General features: G+C 43.5%; 1 protein-coding gene across 2 annotated transcripts in view; it reads right to left on the bottom strand.

The window, feature by feature from the left end:
* LOC137348065 (rho GTPase-activating protein 27-like) overlaps positions 1-23,739 on the bottom strand; it is a 212,896-nt gene that overhangs the window by 36,610 nt on the left and 152,547 nt on the right. For both annotated transcript variants that reach the window (XM_068013210.1, XM_068013212.1), the window contains 6 exons: positions 20,830-21,060; positions 17,765-17,845; positions 15,386-15,517; positions 7,535-7,602; positions 3,631-3,718; positions 1,158-1,262 (listed from right to left, as the gene is read on the bottom strand). In XM_068013210.1, the coding sequence (XP_067869311.1) occupies positions 1,158-1,262; positions 3,631-3,718; positions 7,535-7,602; positions 15,386-15,517; positions 17,765-17,845; positions 20,830-21,060 (705 nt within the window). The remainder of the gene's footprint in view (positions 1-1,157; positions 1,263-3,630; positions 3,719-7,534; positions 7,603-15,385; positions 15,518-17,764; positions 17,846-20,829; positions 21,061-23,739) is intronic.

Genomic DNA, 23,739 nt, shown 5'->3' on the forward strand with positions numbered 1-23,739 from the left:
CAATAGGGATTGACACAGAGAGGGAGAGGGACAGTGTGAGAGGGGAGAGAAAGAGATCAAGATCACACCTGATAGATGGACATCTATCCAGATTCTCCGCATCGCTACATCAAGTGTGCCGGCAGACATTGACTAATGGTGCAAGCAAAAAATGCCAGGTACTCACTAAATAGGGTGAAATACGTTTTAAATCGGACTGTGTTTTGATGGCATTAGGTTGGCTAAACACTTTATATACAAATTAATTGCCCCCATGTCCGTGGCTGAGTCAATAATTTTGTCAAATGTCTGTGGTGTAGCATGTTGGTGCCTCTTCCTGATTGCAAGCTGCTTAACAGGACAGCCCATCTTCTTTTCCACTGAAGCCAAGGGAATAGAAAAGTCAGGCATGGTGTGAAGCAGGCTGCTGATTGGCAATGAGCCTGTTTCATGCCTACTGGAGAAGACCAAATTCACACCTCAGACATCTAGCAGCTATGTGGCAAGAACTGCACACCCTTTTCTGACAGAGTGTAACTCGCCAAACAGATTGTAAAACTTCACCAAACCTTAGCTGAAACTAAAGAGGGCAATTTAATATTACTCAAGGGCCATTTTCGATCACAGTTCCTTGATAAGCCTCCTAGAAAGTTTTATTTTAGGTAGATTCAGTTACAGCTGTCATTGTAAAACAATATTAATAATAAACAGTAATTAGCAGCAAGGAATAATAAGAGTTCAGACACTGTGTTCATTGCTCAATGCCAATGGAAAAAACCTTTAGGCCTTGAGGTTATTGTGGGATAATATTGGATAAATGCTGAACCCGTATCTCTGAAGTTGCTCTCCCTGTTACTTTGGAAGAGAAATCTGATTTAAACAAGTTAAATCCGCCACTGAGAGGAATTTTAGGTGAATACGCAAGGTCTGAATCCACGATCAGAAAAAAGACTTTAACCTGAAAATAATTCTCTCAGATGCAACCTGAAGATGGAGGATAAATGTTGGCAGTGTTTGTCAAAGATGTTTGTTGCTAATTCAGCAGACAAAAAATATTCCATTTCAATCTCTTCCCTTTCAAGATGTCCCTTTTTTTCTGCCGGTTTGCTGGGCAAGTGATTCAATGAAGACTGGGATAATTTCTTTACCCTCTTTATATTAAAAGTGCACTTCCTCACCTCTAACACATTCTTTTTGCTCGATTTGTCCTTTGCCGCCCATCCAATAGTTGCTCCTTTCAGCTCAATCGTATACTCAGGTATGATGTGGCCAACTGCTTGTTTCTAAGCAAAGAGACATTCAGAATGAAGGATGATGAACTTCAACTTCTACCACCCTGTCACTCGTTTCTGTGCAATAGAATTACCCTCTGCTTTTACAAAAAGGAAAAGGAATTATGAGATCAGTCATATCCTACCTATTGTGTTGAATGATTTGCCAAGCCTTTTGACACCCTGCCTACAGAATACTGTTGAATGTCCCTGACCTACAATTACCTGAGAAAGGGATACTGTTCTTTCCAGGTGGAAGTCTGAATTAAGCTGTTTCTATTGGCGGTAATTTTAAATTTAGGCGACGGTATAAAATGGGCGATTTCAAATTAGCCCCCGTTATTGGTTGCATAAGAACTGCTTTGACGTTGATGGGAGAGGAATATGGTGTATAATGGCGTAGCTGTGTGGACACTCTTATGTTTCAAATGTGGTGTTGGTATTACAAGAGAAACTGGATACTGATGAGCCCATTTCTCGGATATGGTATAGGTAAAATGGGGTCCAAATTCAGGCTGCGATCTTCCGTGCCTGATTGATCCCGATGATGTGTGTCACGCAGAATTGGATTAGGCAACATTTAGTTGCCCAAGGCACCCACCTAACTGAGGATTGTAGGATCCTGATATGTAATTGGACAGCATCTGAGTACAAGTACACTGGGTTTAGAGGGCCTTAACCAGCAGTTTTTAAAGGGACCACTGGAGACCACTGAAATAAAGCCCAAAAGCTTTGAAAATATTTGTATTTTGTGGAGTCAGCGTACTCCTTCTAGTTTCACAAAACAACTGTGGGACACTGCCAGTTCAGGATCACCCTTTCTCGGTGTCACCTCCCCCCACAGGACTTACTTGAGGGCTTCTAGCAGCATCATGGTTGCCCCACATTGCTGCGATTGATAAGAACAAGCTGCCCTATGGATGCCTGCTTGGTACCAGCAGCTCACCAAGATGAGACCCGATGCTCAGTTCGGCAGTGGCACAGCCAGGAACGTACACAATCGCCGTGCCAACACGCTGTCCATTTTGGGTGCAAGTCCAATTTCTTACCCATTGATGTACTAAATTTTCTCTTATTGGCCCTGAGTTTATTTGCTTCTCCCAGGGGATTGCATGGCTATGAGGGAGGAAGGTTTGAGTCATGATGCTCCGGCCATCGGGGTATGGGGAAGCTTTGATGGACCAACTGGTCTTTTCCAGCTCATCAGTTTTGCTTGTTTGTAAACCCAAGAATGGTTGCTTATTATTGAGAATCATGCTAAGTACCTAGGCTAATAACTCCATCTTGTCCCAACAGGTTACAGCTTTATAACATAAAGCAAATTTTATCCTTATAACTGTGGCAAGGTATAATTGTTAACCATTGCATATACAGAAACAGAAAATTAAAATCTGGGAAAGATTCAATTGTGTTCAAAAATATCAGAGGTAATTTTCAACTTTGCTGTAGTAACACGGTGAAGCAGATTGTCATTATTTCAGTCTGAACCAGACTGTTCCTAATCTCAGCATCCTATTCATAGCGAACTTCCAATTCCTTGTGATCTACAGTAAAAGACCACCTATTTCTACCTCCTTAACATTGCCCATCTCGCCTCAGCCTATCTGTTGCTTCATCCAAGCCTCTGTCAACTCCAGGCTTAACTATTCTAATGCTCTCCTGACCAAACATCCATCCTTCACCTTCCATATAATTCAGCTCATCCGAACTCTGTTGCCCATATTCTATCCTGCATTAAGTCCCAATCAGCCATCACCACCGGTCTTCCTGACATACATTGTCGCCTGGTCCCCCAATGCCTCATCTGTCATCCTTCTGTTTAAATCCCTTCATCACCATGCCTTTCTTCATTTCTGAAATGTCCTACTGCTCTACAACCACCACCCACTCCCCCTCAATCCCTACTCAAACCTTGACTCTGGCTTTTTCTGCAACACCCCTCCCTTCTCCCCAAACTTGTGGCTATACCTTCACCCGTCTAGGTCTCATGTGCTGGAATTCCCTCCCTAAATGCCTCTCCACCTTCCTTTAACTCCACTCTTTTACTCTCCTCCCTAAAACCCACCTTTCTGATTAAGATTTTCGTCTACCCTTTTAATATCATTCTTTGTCTCAGCATCCATTTTTGTTTGATTGCATCTCTGTGAAATGCCTTTGGGATTCCTTTCTATGTTGCAGGTGCTATATAAAGGCAAGTTGTTGTTGTTGTTGATGATAATAATGACATTCATGCAACAATAATCAGATGGGCTCGACAACAGCCAGCCAATCTGTACCTTCAGGATATAGCCCAAGTGGTGAAGTTGAAAATGAACCCTAACAAATTCAGTATTTCTAGAATAGTTTATTCTCGGGGATATCCCAGATTAAATCGTGTTACCAGGCTGCCTGCAGACTGATTCTTGGGATCTTTGTAAAACGTCAGAATTCCACCCTGCAGCACAGTCCATGAGGATGCCCAGTTCTTCCTAAAATAAAAAGTAAGGATCACTGTAGCTTGTGCATCATGTTTAAACACACAATAGAAAGAAGAAGCACATTTCCAACCAATCAAGAAGATAGACTTTGAACAACTGTATAAAGTATTAGTCTAGAAGTCAGCAGGTGAACACTTAGACCCTCGATTTAAACAACTTCTGTCGGGGGTGGCGGTAGGGGAGATTCCCTCTGACCACTGGTTCTAGTGAAATCATGAATGTTATGTTGATGATGTCACTAACACATATCAAGCAAAGGAACCTCTCCTCCTTGTGGTCTTTACCCAAGTCCATATTGACAGTTCTTGACAGCTCAGCAGGGTTTACACATTTTGAATGGGACTGAATGAAGAATCGTTGAATGATTTAAGTTTGAGCGCAGAAGGAGACAATTGAGCCTGCACCATTTCTGGCTCTGCATTGGAGCCATCCATTCAATTTCCAGTTCTCTGCTGTTTCCTGAGGAAGGACATTTTGAGGTAGATTTTCTGAATTCTTGTAAGCGATGAGGTATCTGGGAGGCCACAGGCATACAACAGAAAATGGCAGGCTCCTGGAGGATTTTCAGATCTTCACAAATGACATACGAGGAATTAGAAAATCAATCATTTGGGCTACTGTAGCCTAGCACAGTTAACTGAAGTTTAAGAGGTTTATTAAACTGATGAAAATCCATGGGTATTTAGGAGGCTCGGAATGTATTAATTAGATAATAATGGATAAGGTGCAGCTAATCATGTGATTCAGGTGATATGCAAAAGTGGCCTAGACCAACCAGTTAATCACCAACATTCAACCTCCAGGTACAATTACCACATGGAACATCCTGATTACTCAGAGTGAAACATTGCTTGAACGTGGGAATATTGTGTTTGTAATTCTTAAATGGAGAGAATCCAAGTAGCTGTGCACGGCATGTCTTTGAGGATTGATGATTATCACACTCTGAAAGTGAGCACTGTTCATTTACTGAGGAACAGTGGTAATTTCCTACAAGTTCCTTGTTTACTATATATTGCAGTGATAAAAGTACAGCAATAAAGTATTGCACAGTCGTAATGTGCATTAAGGGATACATTTTATGGATTGGCATGCCTGGTGCTGAGTTTCAAATGAAAGGTGTGTATAACAGAAATATGAGCACAAAGGTCAGTATCCTGATTTGTGACGGACATGAGATTCCAGCTAATAAAACTAGGTGGGGCTTCCCCCCACTTCCCAAATTACCAAATGCATTTCCTGTTGCGCAAAGCTCAATGCTGGGACATTAAAGCGTAGAATTAACATAAAATGCTGTTGTGTGAAGTTATCTTTCTGTCACATGAAATGCTAACTTAAGTCTAACTTTATTTAGTGTTGGAGGGATTGAGGTACTGGTTTATGGGATTGCCTGCCTTTACCATGGAGGCAATGGGAGTTAACAGGCTTTATAGTTACCTGACCAGGGGTAGTTTAGCTGTGTGGAGAACAGATTTCAATATGGTGGTTAAGTAAATGCTTAAGACAAGCTGCTATTTAGTGGCATATACTTCACTCTCCTGATATTCACTGCGATTAGTCAACTGAGCCATTCATACCAGGAAGGTTCCAGCTTTGATCCCAGATCTGTTAAAAGGTAGCTGATCTCTGCTGGGCTCCCAATGCTGAACAATATCTATTACTCCCTGTTGGAAGTGAGTTGACATAGGATGAATGCAGAATTGGGTTGGGCTGTGATGACTCATTGGGTCAAATAGCCAATGTTCATATATCAATAATGGCCAGTCAACTGAGGTAATGCCACAAGGAGCCACTGTCTTTGGGAAAGGATTGGAAGAGAGAAAATTAGTGAAGAAGAATACTGAAGCACACAGAAAAGAAAAGTGGATGAGCATTTACTAAATGAAACTTCCAACAAGAACCTCTGATATCCACACAGTAGCACACATCCTGGAGGTTGACATGCTAGTCTCCCAGCTGTACCAGCTGGATAACCTGAGCCAGACTATCTACCTTGAGCTTCTCTATTAAAGTGAAGGTATCAAAGATTATGGTCGGCCAGATGGCCCTATGTTTTTGGTGACTACAAAGTAACCAAAAGTATTGGAGATAAAGTCTTCAATAATGCAAGTAAAGTCCTGTGTGTGGGGAGTAACCCTGAGTAACAGGAGAAAAGCCATGAATATTGGGGGGTAAAGCTCTGACTAATGGGAGCAATATCCTGAGTAATACGAGTAAATCCCTCAATAATAGAAGTAAAGTCGTGTGTAACAGATGTAAAGCTCTGAGCTATGGCAGTAAAATTCCTACTACAGGAATAAAACCCTCAGTAACAGGAGTAAAACCTTGAGTAATGGGCGTAACAGTCTATATTTGAAACACCATGCAGTAAAGGAATTTTTGATAGGGTATTCTTCCTGTTATATTAGAGGGCATGTTGATTGCAATTGTCATGCAGCACACCACCAACCCCACCCCCCCCCCACCTCCCACTGCCCCCATTGCCAAGCATGAGGTATATTAATTTCGCCACATGGGCATTAAATTTCAAACTGTTGTTAAAGTGAAGAAAGGACTTGCTTTTAAAAAAAATGCCAGATCTTGGCTAGAGAGACATTTGCATATTAACAGACAGTGCTTGGAAAGGCCAAAGGACCATTTCCTGACACATTCAACCCACAATGGACTTTTGATCACCAGACTTTCAAGGTGGGGGAGCTCGCATTCCAGGTTGACTGCTAAGATGGCCGAATACACAGACTAGCCAAACCAACTAGTCATATGACTAACCTGCTGGGCAACCTGAGTTTTTTGAATTTGTACCAACAGCTTTTGGGCAGAAAGTAGAATGCTCCTGGACTGAGATGATCTCTCCTGGCTGACTCTCCACAGCCGATCAGTGTCTGCCCGAAACCATCTCTTTCTCACAAGCCTCTAAACCCATGAACCCCAAGAGAGAAAAGTCTCCAAGAGAGAACAAGGTTTAAGAAGAATACTGGGACCCAACAAAAAGCAAAATCTACCTATAATCAAGGACTCTCCAGTGAGCTCGAAGAACCATAACAAAAACTCTTCAGATATTCCCTCAAATGTTTCCACTTTATTTCTCTTCTCTTTTCTGTCTCTATTTGTGTGTGTCTTGTGTATGCATGCTAGCATGAGCATGTTGTGTATCCGTAGGCGTTAACCGAATTAGAGTTTAAGTTTAATAAATTTCAACTTTTCCTCTTCAAACCTAAAAAAGCCTGTTTGTGCTGGTTTCTTTGCCTTATAATTGGAAAGCGGTGAGCAAGGATTCACCAAGGGGGAGCTAAAAACACAGTGTGTTTTAAAATTAAACCCTGTTACGGTAAGACCAAGTGAAGGCTGAAAGGGAACACTAGACCTCTTTCTCACCTGGTCATAACACAATCTATAGGAAAATAAGGTTATAAATGTAAAAAAAGAGTGCCAAATACTATTTTAAAACTATAAAGTATGTGTTTAAATAATATGCCATTTCTCCACCTATTAGTGAATGTATGTCAGAATAAAAATAAAATAAAATTGTGCAGAATAATTGATACACCCAGTGTAACAACACCAAACTGAAAGGAAACATTCTTTAAAGAAAAGAACTTGCTTTTATATTCAACTGGTATTAATTACACTGTGAACCAGTGAAGCATCTGAGAAAAGGAGATGCAGGAAGGAAGCAGCCTATCACAATGTTTTATTTAGCAACTCGCTTATCATAAAAGCAACCGAAACAACAGCAAAGTTAGCCAGAAAATGTGCAGCCACGAAACGCCACAAATGTTTTCGAGTAAGATCAGAAAGGCTCCTTACCTGATGCGTTTCCCATTATCTGCCACCTTGGCTTTGTGCAGAATTCCAGCTTTGTCCAATGACTGAGACTAAACAATTAAAAAGAAGCAAATGAGTACACACTGAAGTGTAGGACCAATGAAAGCGGCCAACAGGTCCAGTCCCAGGCTTTCCCATGCCACATCAAACATCCCAGTAAGTAGCTCCATTATTTGGTGATCAGAAAATAGTTACAGGCAAGGGATGAATGAAGACTTAAAACACCAGCGGCAATTTAGTTTGTCAGTACTTCAAGCTACAGAGTATTCCTGCAATAAATGGTCAGAACCTGAGTAACAATGGATAATCCCAGCCAACAACAAATGAACATTAATGGCTCGAAAAGGCACCAGGCACAAGGTAGAGGTTACGCTTAGAAAAGAAGAAGAACTGAATATAGCTAAAAATTCAGAGATGTAAAGTCACCAGCAGACCATATCCCTAATGAAATATCATGCATAAAAAGTTTGCTTTGATGGGATGCAGGCACATGTCATAAGTGGAGAATGGGATTAGTGTAAAAGTGGATCAGTGTGAAGGAGGAGATGGCCTCGCTCATAAACAGGAAACACTAACATGTGGGAGCAAGATTTCAACACGGTTCCCAAGTGCAAGCTCGGCACTGAAATCAGATGCATTTCGCCTGTGTGTAGCAATTGACGCCTTAAAGAAACAGAACAGAAATTAATTCACATCAAAACTGCTCTCAGTCAGTGCTCGTGTTTGCATCATGTGGCAAATTTGCAATTGTTTATGGGAATTCTGAAATGGGGTGTGGGAGGGCAGATGATAGGGTCCCAAAGGCTAAGGACTCTAGTCAAGTCTATGACAGACTGTTTATCCTGAGAACATTTGGGGATGATGTACTTCATTTAACAAAAAACAGAAGAATGCTTGTGGCTGCAGTTATAGACCATGAATCAAATCTCATGAACGCTTAGCTTGGAAACTTGGGATCTCTGAGAATGCAATCATTGCAGCCAGTCTGATATGTCCAGTGTTTAGAAAAGTCACTCAGTGGGAATATCAAGGACTAAACTTGGTGAATTGTATTGCCGCCTTATTCCTGTCTTTGCTGTTGGACGGTCATTTTTCCAGGATGTTTTGACTCACTAAAGTATATTTTTTTCAACTCTCTTCAGAAACCCAGTAGGAAGATGACGTGAGACAGTTGTGTTGAAACGCCCTGGAATAAATTCCATACACAGCACTGAAAACAAGAGTAAGACACAAGCCCAATTCAACATGGGCTGGACTTTCCATCCACAATGGACAAATATCTAGCTCATTGCCTAATCCTTGGCATTTTAGGGATGATAAATCTTACTGAATATCCACTGTAATTTGCCTCACAACATGTCACACAACAAAGTTCAACTAATGACCATACTCAATGGCATGCATCATTTGGGTTTTAAAGCAAAGTCCATTTTTATGCCCATACTTGAGTCGAAATTTGAATTAATTATTAACTGGATGATCTGTGATTCAATTCCCCAATAAACAAGTTCCCATGTTTTAATATCCTTGTTCTAATGAATGGACCCAATACACTTTTTGCATTTTAAAACCATCTAATGTTGAAGTTGCACTCTCTTACCAACTACATACACAGCACAAAAATAATGTTCTCCAAATGTCCAGAAATAGTTGCCAATGTTGTAGCACTGATTCAGACTCGTAAATAGTCAACATAGTGGTTGTATTTCAATTCCCAAGTTCACCAGGTTCTAGAGACCTCAGTTGAATTGCTATGGAAAATGCCTGTAGCACAGGCCCGCCATGGGCCTTGATGCCAGGAAGGCTCGGCCTGACATTGCCAGCGGTGGCAAGGCCTCATGGCAGCAACCCGTCCCCCCGCCGCCACTCAGCGATGGGAGCCAAATCTGCATATTAAAAAAATTTAAATGAATTAATCAATACTTACCCACTTCCGCTGTTGATTCTGGGGCGATATTGGTGCTAGTGGCCGGAGATCCAAGGCAGAGTACTGGCAGGGGGCAGGTAAGTTTCTCTGTGCAGGAGAGTGGGGAGGAGCAAGGTCAGAGTAATTGGTCTAGGGGATGGTGGGAAGTGGTAACGTTTAAAGTTTATGAACTTTGTGGGGTGGGGGGTAGGTCAGGTGCACCAGGTAAGTGTTTTGTGGGGGGAAAGAAGGCAGGTACTTAATTCTATGGTTAATGGGGGGGGGGAGTTGGTAGAGGGTCAGGATCAATCTATGTAATTTTTAAAAAGCAATATCCCTTTAAATTTTGAATTACAATATAGGGCTCGAAGTTCTTTAAAAATGGCATCATTGGTGGGGGTGGGGGCGGTCCATCCCGGCTATTTAAATGAGCTGCCGTGTTTAATATCGCAGCGGCTCCACAACGTGTGGTCCGCACGGGTGGACCACCATTGTTCACCTCCGCCACCAAAATATGAAAAATCCAGCCCGTTAACTCTGTTTCTCTCGGCACAGACGATACTAGATCTGCCGTGTATTTTCTGCATTTCCTGTTTTTATTTCAGATTTCCAGCAAATGCAGTATTTTGCTTTTGTACATGGAATGGAAGTTGGGTGGCTTCAGGATTCTGGCCTCAAGTGCATTCTCCCCTTATTTCACCCTACTACTGGCAGCCAGGCCTGTAGCCGTCTGGAATTCTCATCTTAAACCTTCGCTCCTTTCTCTCCTCCTTTAACACACTCCTCATACCCTGCTCTTTGAATATGCCTTTGGTCATGAGGCCTAATGGGCCCATTCAAAACCTACTCACTTGCACAGAGATAAGATTGGGCCCTATGCCTCCTTCTTTGGATTGGTGTAAATTTTTGTCTGATTATGCTCCTTGGGATGTTTTACTACTTTAAAGGTACCATATAAATGCAAGTTGTTGTTGATAAACGGTCAAGGTGAAGGGTGTCTGATTGCTAGAAAGGTAAATTCATTGATCAAGCATTCTGAAAAGGGGCATGAACCAGAGAATCTACACTGAGCTGTTAGAAAATTTACAGCACGGATCATCATGTCTGTGCTGGCTCATAGCACTGGCCCATAGCACCGTAAGTTACTGCACTTCAAGTGAATACCCTAGTATTTTTTTTTAATACAATGAGGGTTTCTGCTTCTACCATCCTCTCAGGCAGTGAATTGTGGAAGCCCACCACCCTCCAGCTGAAAAACATTACTTCTCAACGCCCCTCTAATCCTTCTGCCAATTACTTTAAATATATCCTGGTTATTGACCTCTCTTTTTATCCACCCTATCTAGGTGTCGTAATTTAATACACCTTAATTAAATCTCTCCTAACCCTCCTCTGTTCCAAAGAAAACAACCCAGGCCTATCCAATCTTTCCTTATAGCTAAAATTCTCCATTCCTGGCAAACATTCTCATAAATCTCCTCTGTACCCTGTCGAGCATGATCACATCTATCCCGTAATGCAGTGAACAGAAATGCACACAGTGCTCCAGCTGTGGCCTAACTTGTGTTTTATATAATTCTAGCGTAACCTCCCTGCTGTTATGTTGTATACCTCGGCTAATAAAGGAAAGTATCCCGTATGCCTTCTTAATCACCTTATCTGCCTGTCCAGCCATGTGCACATGCACTCCAAGGTCCCTCTGTTCCTCTACACTTCTCAGTATTCTACCATTTATTGCGTATTCCCTTGCCTAGTTGTTCTCCACTTCTCTGGATTGAATTCCCTTTGCCACTTTTCTACCCACTTGATCTGTCACTCAATATCTTCCTACAGTCTCCAGCTTTCTTCCTCACTATCAACAACAGACCAATTTTTGTATCATCTACAAACTTCTTAATCATGCCCCCTACATTTACCTCGAATTAATTGATATATATCACGAGAAGCAAGGGACCTAGTACTGAACCCTGTGGCATCCCAATGGAAAGTGTTCCAGTCACAAAAACACCCATCGACCATTACCTTTTGCTTCCTGCCACTGAGCCAACTTGCCAGCTGCCCTTGGATCCCATGGGTTTTTACATTTCTGATCAGTCTGCCATGTGGGACCTCGTCAAAAGCTTTGTGAAAATCTATGTAGATTACAAAGCTACTCTCATTGAATTTTTTGAGGAGATAACAAGGTCAATCAAGTAGTCAGGCACAACGTTCCCTTGACAAATTCACGTTGACTTTCCTTGATTATTCTGTGCCTTTCTAAATGATGATTTATACTGTCATAGAGTCATAGTCATTGAGTCGTACAGCATAGAAACAGGCCCTTCGGCACACTGCATCCATGCCGACCATAATGCCTATCTATACTAATACCACCTGCCTGCATTAATTCCATATCCCTCTATGCCTTGCTCATTCAAGTACCTGTCCAGATGCCTCTTAAATGTCGCTACTGTTCCTGCCTCCACCACCTCTTCTGGCAGCTCATTCCAAATACCCAATATTCTTTGTGTTAAAAATTACCCCTTTGATCCCATTCAAATCTCCTCCCTCTCACCTTAAATCTATGCCCTCGAGTTTTAGTCACCCCAACCATGGGAAACAGACTCTGACTATCTATACCTCTCATAATTTTATATACCTCTATCATGTCCCCTCTCAGCCTCCTTCGCTCCAGGGAAAACAGACACAGCCTATCCAATCTCTCTTTATAACTCAAGCCCTCCAAACCAGGCAACATCCTTGTGAATCTTTTCTGCACCCTCTCTAGCTTAATCACATCTTTCCTGTAGTGCGGCGATCAGAACTACACACAGTATTCCAAATGCGGCCTAACCAATGTTATGTACAACTGTAACATGATGTCCCGACTCTTGTACTCAATGCCTCAGCCGATGAAGGCAAGCATGCCATACGCCTTCTTCACCACCCTGTCTATCTGTGTTGCCACTTTCAGGGAACTATGTACTTTCACCCCAAGGTCTCTCTGCTCAACAACACTCCCCAGGTCCCTGCCATTCACTGTACATGTCCTGCCCTGGTTTAACTTCCCAAAATGCATCACTTCACACTTGTCTGCATTAAATTCCATTTGCCAATCCCTTGCCCACTTTCCCAGTTTATCTATATCCTGTTGTAACCTTAGATAACCTTCTTCACTGTCCACTATACCACCAATTTTGGTGTCATTTGCAAACTTACTAATCATGCCCCCTACATTCACATCCAAGTCATTAATATATATGACAAACAACAGAGGGCCCAGCACTGATCCCTGTGGCACACCACTGGTCACCGGCCTCCAATCTGAAAAACAACCCTCCACTACCACCCTCTGCCTCCTATCACCAAGCCAATTTTGTATCCAATGGGCTAGCTCACCCTGGATCCCATATGTTCGAACCTTCTGGACCAGCCTACCATGCGGGACCTTGTCAAAGGCCTTGCTAAAGTCCATGTAGACAACGTCCATCACCCTGCCCTCGTCAATCCTCTTGGTCACCTCCTCAAAAAACTCAAATTCGTGAGACATGATTTCCCATGTACAAAGCCATGCTGACTATCCCTAATCAGACCTTGCCTTTCCAAATAACTTTCCCACCACTGATGTAAGGCTCACTGGCCTGTAGTTCCCTGGCTTATCCCTGCTGCCCTTCTTAAATAAAGGCACAACATTAGCTATCCTCCAGTCTTCTGGTACCTCACCCGTGGCTGACGATGATACAAAAATCTCTGCCAGGGTCCCAGCAATCTCCTCCCTTGCTTCCCATAGCATCCTAGGATACATCTGGTCAGGGCCTGGGGATTTATCCACCTTAATGCGCTTCAAAACCTCCAACACCTCCTCCTTTGTAATGTTGATATGCTCCAGGATATCGCTGTTCCCTCTCTTGAACTCAGTAGCTTCCATGACCTTCTCCATGGTAAATACAGACGAGAAGTATTCATTTAAGACCTCGCCCATTTCCCGTAGCTCTACACATAGATTACCACACTGATCCTTAAGGGGACCAACTCTCTCCCTAGCTACCCTTTTACTCTTAATATACTTATAAAAACTTTTAGGATTCTCCTTTATCTTATCTGCCAGGGAAATCTCATGGCCCCTTTTTACACTCCTAATTTCCTTCTTAAGTGTACTCCTCCTTCTGTCCCTCAGAAATATTTCCAATAATTTGCCCACCACCGAGGTTAGGCTGACCAGCTTATAATTACCTTGGTTTATCCCTCCCTCCCTTTTTAAACAATGGTACAACCTTAACTGTCGTCCAGTCCTACAGCACCATGCCTGGAGCCAGACAGGATTGGGAAACGATGGCCAGAGCCTTCACTATTTCCTCCCTTGCTTCTCTTAGCAGCGTTGGATACATTCCATTCAGGTCTGGTGATTTATCCATTTTCAAAGATGCTAAACCCCTTGATATTTCCTCTCTATGTTTATCGCAGCCAATGTTTCCTATCTCCAAACTGCACTTCCTTCAAGCTTGGTTTACCAATGGGAGATCTGAATCATTAATTTACCCCATAGAGTACTCCCTCTATTATAGAGAGACCAGCTTCAACAAGTCCCGCCAAAATCTCAACTTGGACCAGTAGTAAGTGACCATGGCCTCACATTTCCTGTGTCGGTGCTCTGAGAAGCTGGTGCAATTTAGGTGGATGGAGGAAGAAAATCCAACAGGCAGCTGGCCTAATGGGAGACAAGTGATGGTCAACCTACACTGCAGCAAGGTGTTGCAGTGTTCATTCCAGAACTGAGGCCGTTACTCCAGCAACTCAGTAAATGACCTGGGCAACTGTTCTCAAAACAGCAATGGACCTGATCTCACAAAATGGTCCAGGGTCACAACTAACAGACATCCTTTCCATGGTACTTCCTGTGACAGAACTCGATGGAGAAAACTTGGGCCTCACTTTGTTTCTTGACAGTATCCATCCCCAGACACAGTCAGCAGTTCACTGGAGCTGGATTGGCACTCTGAGTCAGAACACTGTTCTTTCCTTTCTGGGTGAATCAAGGTCAGAATGATGACAAGTCTCTTCTACTTGATAATTGTAAAGGATTTAAAGTGTGTTTGGCCAGCCTCAACCCAGGTCCCCTGTGGAAGGCAGTCTGCAACACAGAACTGGTCCTAACCCAGCAAACATGGTGATCTCACTAGAGCAGCTGACATTGTACATGAGCTAAAACAAGAAATGCTGGAACCACTCAGCAGGTCTGGCAGCATCTGTGGAAAGAGAAGCAGAGTTAACGTTTCGGGTCAGTGACCCTTCTTCGGAACTCCGAAGACCTGCTGAGTGATTCCAGCATTTCTTGTTTTTGCTTGCACTAGGCTTGTTTTGTTGCCTGTCTGTGTGATAATCCAGCAATCATGAATTGAGTATTGATATGTATGAATGAGTTTGCACTCATTATAGTGTGGAACATCCCCACTGGGTAATTAGTAACTTTACACTGTCTAATTCCAGTACAAATGCACTGGGCTCAAAGAGAACATCCACCCCCACTGGCTCCAGCAGTTCAACTTTACCCCAATTTGATTACAGCACAAAGCACCCTTATTGCCTTTGCTAAGTAAGATGACTAATCACACATACTGGGGACAAGATTGTCAATGGCTAAAAGCCAGTTTAAATTTTAACCCCACCCCACCAAATATCTTCAGTTAATCGGGACCTTTGGAAGCTGTCAATCCCCATCAGCAGCCTAAAGATCCCATGTGCAGTAGTCTGACTGGACTAATACCACATAGAACCCTTACAGCTAAAAGAAAGAAGAGACTTTCACCCTATGAGGCTGGATTTGAACCCAGATACCAGAGGTGAAAGGTCAGCATCTAACACAACTGCACCATCCAGCCCCAGTCAGTAAGGGCTCCTAAGGCTAAAAACTTGAAGAGCTCCATATAGAGATTCATCACTACACTCACCTTCTCCTCAGTATCACAGGGCACTGATAGAACTGATTTCAGTGTCTGGCCATGCCGCCAGTTTGAGAAAACAAGATTTGCTTCTTGGTCCACTCCATTCCCTGCACTAAGTCGATTGGAGGGAGTTCCATACTGGAGGAGGAGCGAAAACATCAGTTATTCCTCTCGCACAAACAAGGACAAATAGCCTAAACAGTTGTATGTGCTATTGATACTTGGATATGGTCTGAGCAGATGGAAAACACTAATTTCTCAATCACCCCTGAAAAGACGCAGATATACCTTTCTCATGTAGAAGGAAAGAGGTGCGATTCCAGTGGGCTATAGGGGTTACGAATCTGGGGAGCTCAGGGATGTGCAGGTTTAGCCAAATGGCTGGGCCTCAATTTCATCAATTTTCCCGGCATCTGAGCTGAACCCAGGCAGTCCCATTACCAAGCTGGTGGGTGGGAGTGGGAATTTGATGGCAGGAAGCTGCAGTGAGGGACCTGAGACAGCAACGCTGGGGCGGTGGGGGGTGGGGGAAGCCCTGTGCAAGGGAGAGTCAAGATTTCCTTGTGATGCCTAGAACAAATCTCCTGCTTTTCCTGGCCCAAAAGGGAACCTCAGATTAAATGTTACAACTGACCTGTCTGGGCCTTTTGTGGCCCTTGATTCCTCCTTCCAGCATTATACTGTCACTGCTCCCCCACTTCACCTGCTCAAAGTAACTGATTAACATCAGGAAATGGCAAGGCGCAGCAAAGAGGGTAAGTGACTGCCCTCATTTTAACTGTGTTGACCTTCTTTCAGGTGGGGTGGGAGGGGTTTTGTGGGACAGGGGTTGTGAGGTTTTTCTGTCCAAGCTCAGACATAGCTGCTGTACTGGAGGGTGAGTAGCACCTCTGGAACAGTACTCCAGCAAGGAGTCAATGTTTTGATGAGAGGAGGGTGAGTATAGGAGAGATTTTCATAATACTCGAAATAAAATTTAAGACGGACAATAAAGGGGTAAAAGCATGACACATCAACAGTCCCAAAAGTTAATAATGGCTATAGTTGCAAACCATGCAGTCTTAGTAAGGCCAACATGCGATACAAAACCTGGTAAAAAGGCTTTGCATTCAGAGTACAAAGAGGAAGGAGTGCCTCGGTGGACTGGATTAAATCACTAAGACCAAAATCTAACAATTCAGGTCTAAACTAACCTTTGGATGTTTTTACTGAGTGAGAGATAATCAGCACTGGTACGATTTTATTCCAAACCCTACTGTAGGAAATTTGGACGATAATCCTGGAAAATCCAATCCGAGCCCTTGCAAACTAGCGATATGACTGGAATCTATCCAGGCTGTGGCCATTCCTCACAGCTATCCATCCCGATCTTACAGGAAGTGGATTAAAAGACATTGGCATTACGTTAAAATGCCTTCAGTCTTGTGAAAGACAAATACTCAAACTCTCTAAGAGTTCAAACCGGAGAAGTCCAACAAACAATGTGACTGGATTCTGGGGAGTGCTCTCACTGGCAACTCAAAAACAGATTGCACTGGGAAATGTGAAGCACCAGTTGAATGAGGCATTAGACTGTAATTTGGACTCATTTCATTTATAGTCTCTGTGACCTTATGCAGGTGCTCTCCTCATTACAGGAAGAGTTCTTCACAGCCATTGCTGTACTCAGCCTCCCACTAATGGACACTGATACTCTCAGCACAACTACAATAAGTCTGTCGTGTATCCGTCAGTCCAACACTGTCATTCTCATTAAATATACCATTGTTGCTTTTCTCCTATCTTCACACTCTTCCCTTGAAGAGAACAGTGTGATGTAGTAGAGGGCTTCGCAGGCTGATTAACAATCTGACAAGCTATGATATGAACACTCCTTCGATGGCCATAGACACCTTTATACCAGTGGCTAGTCCTATAATGCAGGGCAGTTTTATGGGCTTCTACAACCCATACAATGAGGATCACCCAGACTCACCAAGCGCAAGTATTCCCCAATGGATGTCAACCTAAAGTCTGGACTCACTCTGACTGCCTGGAATGAAGTTTGAACCATGCACCTTCTGACTCAGAGGCAGGAATGCTAGCACTAACGGTATAAATACACAGTAATGTGCTGTCATATTTTTCTCACTAAATACAAACTGTTAGCCGACAAAACAATAGTAGCTACAACTTGACTAATTGATCATTGACCAACACGCTTTGATTCACTCTTCTCCGAAAAGGGAAATACGAGAGGTTTTATTTTTAAGGTTTTATTTACATATACGAGAGGTTTTATTTACATAGTAAATGGCCATAAAAAGAGTCCTGCCTCTAAGACTGGCAGTATTCAATCAAAGTTCCTTAACAGCCCAATTTCCAATATCTATAGCGATTCCTTACCTGTGGAAGTTCCCACTCAGATTTGGCTCCATCTGGATTATAGTAATAGAACTTTCCACTGGTGTCAACATGCCTTATCCACTGAGAGGAACAACACAACACAAATCGAGGTCACACAGTATTAAATAAATAAATAAACTTCCATATAGTGCAAAAGGTGGCAATCCTGTAGGAGAATTAACCACTGAAGCCAATGCTTGAGTAACTATAAAATCAAAAGCAGAAAATCCAATATTCTGTAATGATACGGAAAAGCGAACTGAGCCACTGAACTGCTCCCAGGAGATATTAAATGCTGCTGTCACAGTCCAAGCCCAATATGAGAGTAATACAACTCTATGAAAGCTGTGCATTAGCAGTATCAAGTTGTACTGCTGGCTCTGAATGCTTTTAAATTGGGGAAAAGCAGTGGTCCTCACATGCACATTTAAATATAAATGCAGGGTTCCATTAATCAGCGTTTGATTACAGGGGACAATTCTAAAGCAGGTGCAGGAAGAAAGAGGCCTGGGGTGAGATGTGCACAAATCATTGGAGGTGATAGGGCAGGTTGAGAAAGTGGTTAAAAAGGCATATGGGATCCTGGGCTTTATTAATAGAGGGATAGAGTACAAAAGCAAGGGAGTTAAGATAAATCTTTATAAAAACACTGGTTTGGCCTTAAATGAGGTGTTGTGTCCAATTCTGGCCAATGCACTTTAAGAGGGATATGACGGCTTTGGAGAGGGTGCAAAAAAGATTTATGAGAATGGTTGCAGGGTTGAGGGACCACAATTAAGAGGATAGATTGGAGAAGCTAGGATTGTTCTCCTTAGAGAAAAGAAAGTTGATAGGAGATTTGATAGAGGTGTTCAAAATCGTGAAGGGTCTGGACAGAGTAGATAGGGAGAAATAGTTTCCATTGATGGAAGAACCAGAGGACACTGATTTAAGGTGAATGCCAAAAGAACTAACTGCAACATAAGGGAAATTTTTTTATACGTAGCAAGTAGTTAGGATCTGGAATGCGCTGCCTGAAAGCCTGGTGGAAGTAGATGGAATCATGGCTTTCAAAAGAGAATTGGATAAGCACCTCTAGAGGTAAAAAAAAGGTGCAAGCCTACAGGGAAAAAGCAGGGAGGTGGAATTGCTGAGTTGCTCTTGCAGAGGGCCAGCATGGACACAATGGGCCAAATGGCCTCCTTCTGTGCTGTAACCATTCTATAATTCTAGGTGAAACTTTTAATGTCAGCCAGGAGTGGGCTGGCCTTTCATTCTGTACTAACATTTAAAATGAGGGTATCATTTTTGTTCTCGGTAATCAATGACTCCTTAACAAAACAGCACCTTTTACAAATGTGTACTCTTGAATCAAAGCCTCAGGCTACTGGCAGTGGATGTCAAAAGCATTAATTTGTAAAATTTACATTAAAATCTCTACATATAAAGACAGTCTCTCAAGAAACTCAACAAACAGGCTTCTTTACTAAAGGCTTATTGAGGAAGTATCCACAGTGGATTATCAGGAAGTTGTCATGAGAATTTTCTCAGGTGGAGGGATGTGTCATGAAAATATGCTTTATGTCAAATGATTTTTAATCCACCGGCCGAAAACCCAAATTGAATTTAAAAATAGAGTGACTAAAGGTGACTTGAGCTCACTGCTAAAATAGCTAGCCCAATTTGTATCACTGTACCTTCCACATTCCAATCCATTAAGATGCAGACACCATATCTACAAAGATCCATCAAGGACAATGACCTAGGGAATCTGAGTGAACCACATATCCTGTCCCCATTACAAGGCATCAAGGCAATCACCTGAGGAATTCAACTAGTGGAGATGAACCACTAAACCTAATCACTTGAATAATACGACCCTAGCTGTGAGCACAGGATTCCCAGATATGAGCTAATTAAGTTTCAAGGGGGAATACACTAGTAACAACCATGCTTGAATCACTGGGTGATGGTCATGTGACAGGTCCACCCTTCGTGTGCTTAAGTTTCTGCTTTCTCTGCAGTAAAGGAACAAGACACTGAGACGCTGATGAGAGTAGACCCGAGTGGGGTCCCTCCTTCTCTCTCTCTCCAACCCACCTTACAAGCTTCAAACCGTTTGTTGACCGTGACCTCCCAGGGATGCCCCTGCTGCAGACAGAGACTCCTTGAAGGAAATCAACCCCGCACCATTGTCTCCAGGAGAACAACCAAATTAGTCATCTACATCTTTAAATTGGAAGTATGGGGACCATCGAGGGAAAGTCGCACAGTCACTGAATTCAGCCTGAAGCTAGCCGAGTCACCAACCTCCACAGACTGTATACCCTTTTTCATTCCCTGGACTAATTTTACCAGTCTATCCTCTGCTTCCCACCCCTACCACCACTGTCCCTCGCTCTGTATTCTATTTGTGTGCGTGTATGAACTTCGGGTGCATGTGTGTGTAAGAAAGTTGGAGCGTACTTTATTTTACTTAGATCAGTTTAAGTATAATAAAGCTAACCTCTTTCTTTGTTAAACTCAAGAAAACCTCTCCGATTGGTTCTTTCATGATCACAGACGTTAAACACTCACAGAACTGGCAAGTATATCCTTTTCAAAAAAGAAGTAAACCTTTTGTGGTCAAACAGGGAGAGGGAAAAGAGGGGAACCATTCAACCCCTCCTCACCTGATTGTAACAGATGGATCTGACCGATCGGTTAGCATAACAACAGAGGAAGATTAGCAGTAACCCTCAGATGGATGGGTAAATGGCATGTGGCTTTTGACCATTTATACATGGCAAAGAGGCACTGTCCTTGAAATTGATACCAACCCTTAATGCAATCGTATCAGATTTCTTCCTCTTGTTTAACAGCTTCATCGAGTCATTTATCTTAAATGGGTTAATTAAGTTAGCAGAGGAGAAAATACAATTGCTTTTAAGTTTTGCTATGTTGGTCTCCCATGGTGTCATTTCTAGGCTATAGTCTCTGAGAAGAGAAAAAAAAAACTGTGCTGTTATCTTCAGAATGGGAAGTGACAAATCTCATACACCATATGGTACATCACAGTTGCACAAGGGCAGTAAATTGATTCTTACTTTTTCTTGGGTAACTTCACTGGTATAAAGCAGCTGTCCATCTTGGTCCACCTCGCAGGACCAGCCTGGGGGTGTCGGAGGACAGTTCGGTTGATATGATGGCGAGTCCGCTGGTGACTGTGGCTCGCTGCAACCATCCTGTGACCAGACCGACGGCTGCCGCCGATGACCCAAATATCCTGGAGGACTCTCCTCAGTGAATTCTGGGTAATCCTGTTCTGGAGTGGGAGGCTGAAAGGAATAAATCAAGAGGTGAACTTTCTTCATCCAAACCCAAGGTAAGCATCAAAGACAATAAAAACAGGAAGTGCTGGAAATACCCAGCAGGTCTGGTAGCATCTGTGGAGAGAGAAACAGAGTTAACGGGCTGAATTTTACAAGCCCCTCAACATCAGGGGTTGTGACGGGGGGCTTGTAAAATTCTGCCAGAAGCGGGCCGCCTCGACCCCCAATGTCGAGAAGGCCCTGCCGGATATTGCCGGCAGTGGCGAGGCCTCAGTGCGACCTCCCCCCTGCACTGCTAGGCGGCGGGGCTTTCATCTAAATATTTAAATGAGCATTAATGAAATGCAAATTAACTCACCTGCCGACAGCGGCCGTCCCACACCGATTTTACATTCCACTGGACGCGACTCGCGTGCCTTCAGAACTCCAACAGAGTTCCGAGGCGAGACACTGGCGGGGAGGGGGGAGAAATAAAATTATCATGGCAGGGATGGTGGGCAAGGGTTGAATGGCAAAAGTGAAGGGGTTGGGGGAGAAAGTTTGTGCTGGGAGTAAAATACATTACAAACACAACAGACAGTGAACACACCATTGTGGGGGTTGGGAAAGGGCCTGCATGTTTACATTTTTTTATTTGAAATAAAAATTTTGCTAAACCGCTTTAAATATTAACAGTTCTCCTAAGGGCTTGAAGCCCTTTAAAAATGGCACTGGATGCCGTTGCCGGGGTCACAGCGGCCGCTCCATCTATGTCATCGTGGGTGGCCTCTCTGCAGCCTCCATTTAAATGAGTCCCTCTGAGTAATATCGTGGGGGCTATGCAACGGCACTTCCATTTTGGCAGGCTGCTACGGTCACAGCGTGCCGCCATGGAGCACAGCATGCTGATAAAATTCAGCCCAATGTTTCAGGTCTGTGACCTTTCATCAGAACTCAAAACTAAACTTCAAAGACGTGGTTGCATAAAACATCAGATTAGCAGTGGGATTGAAGGTTACAGAAATAAGTATAGACTGAGATGATCAAATATTATGCATTGAGTGATGGCTCTGGGGATTGGTTGCATTACTGCACTGCCCATTTTTCCCTGTTTTAATACCATGTTTCTATTGATCTATAAGGGAATGGTAAATATATATTTTCTGTTTGTTTCTCCCGAAGACACTACCCCCTTACTGGGATATTGTTCCACAGATACTGACTGTTCTCTCTGCATATCAACCTTCTCTGGTCAAATATCCTGGTGACATTCAGTATTCATGTGTTGCGACTACATGATGTTGGAGCTCCTGGTTGCCAGTGTGATCCAGGGCAAACACGTTTGCCGTAAATGTCTGCGGCTGAAGGAACTTAGGCTCAGAGTTTATGGACTGAATTTTGAAAACGTGCCACAAATCGTAACGGTGTGCTCTGACCTCGGTGGTGAGCTCGCACGGATCTACCGTCGCTGAGTCCCCGCGGTATTTTGTGTGGGGGCGCATTTAAATGGAGGGGGCGGAGCTGCCACCCCCAATGACATAGAGGGAGCAGCTGCTCCACCCCTGGCAACAGCATCTGGTACCAGTGTGCAGGCGCCGGTGCCATTTTTAAAGGGCTTCAAGCCCTTCAGATAGTATCAAATGTTTAAAAGTGCCACCACTCTGAAATGACAAATAAAATTTCAGTGATACTTTCAATCCCTTTTCCAACACCACCCATCCACCCACCCCCACCCCGCCCCCCCCAACCCCCCTGCCACTGAGTTATAATAAACAAAATAACCCTTTCCCCCGGAAAACCAATTTTTTAAATTATGAACTTTCACCCCCCAACTTCAGCACCTTTGACCTTCAACCCCTTCCCACCATTCCCACACCCAATCGGAGCGGTTTTCCCAGCTCCCCCTCATCCCTGACCAGAAATTTGCACTCCTCCTCCCTCCCCAGCAGTGTCACGCCTCAGAACTCTGAACAGAGCTCCGAACGCGTGCGAGTTCCGGCCAGCGGTTGGAATATCGGGGTGGAATGGCCATCATTACCAGGTAGGTAATTATTCTTTATTTTTAACATTATTTGCATATTAAAATTAAGGCCCTGTTGCCAATCGGCTGGGGGTGGGGGTCTGCACCGAGGCCTTACTGCCGCTGGTAAAAGGGAGTCGGGCCTTCTCGGCGTCAGGGATCATGGCAGGCCTCTCCCGGATGAATTTTCAGGGCCTCTCCACCACAATCCCCGACATTGGAGCGCTAGTAAAATTCAGCCCTATGAACTGGAGGCTGAGCTGCAGGCACGATGACACATCAGGGAGGGGTAAAGTTACCTGGACACTTTGTACCAGGAGGCGGTCACACTCCTTTGGATAGGGGCCTCTGATTTGGTCCGTGGTTAGGGACAGGAGAGTGTGTCTGTGAGTGAGACAGGTATGGGGACCCAGAATATAGAAATGGAGGAAGCTCAGCCTTTGCAATTATCCAACAGGTTCAAGGTTCTTGCAACCTGTATGGATGAAAGTGGGGGCTGCAAGGTGGCTGAGCGAACTGACCATAGCCCTGTGGTACAGGAAGCCATTCAAGCGGGGGGAGTTAATAGGAATGTAGTGGTAGTAGGGCTTAGTGTAGTCAAGGGAATAGACACAGTTCTCTGCAGCCGAGAGCAAGAGTCTAGACGGCTGTGTTGCCTGCCCTGTGCCAGGATTCAGGACATCTGC

The sequence above is a fragment of the Heterodontus francisci genome, chromosome 33, assembly GCF_036365525.1.
Source record: "Heterodontus francisci isolate sHetFra1 chromosome 33, sHetFra1.hap1, whole genome shotgun sequence".
Lineage (NCBI taxonomy): Eukaryota > Metazoa > Chordata > Chondrichthyes > Heterodontiformes > Heterodontidae > Heterodontus > Heterodontus francisci.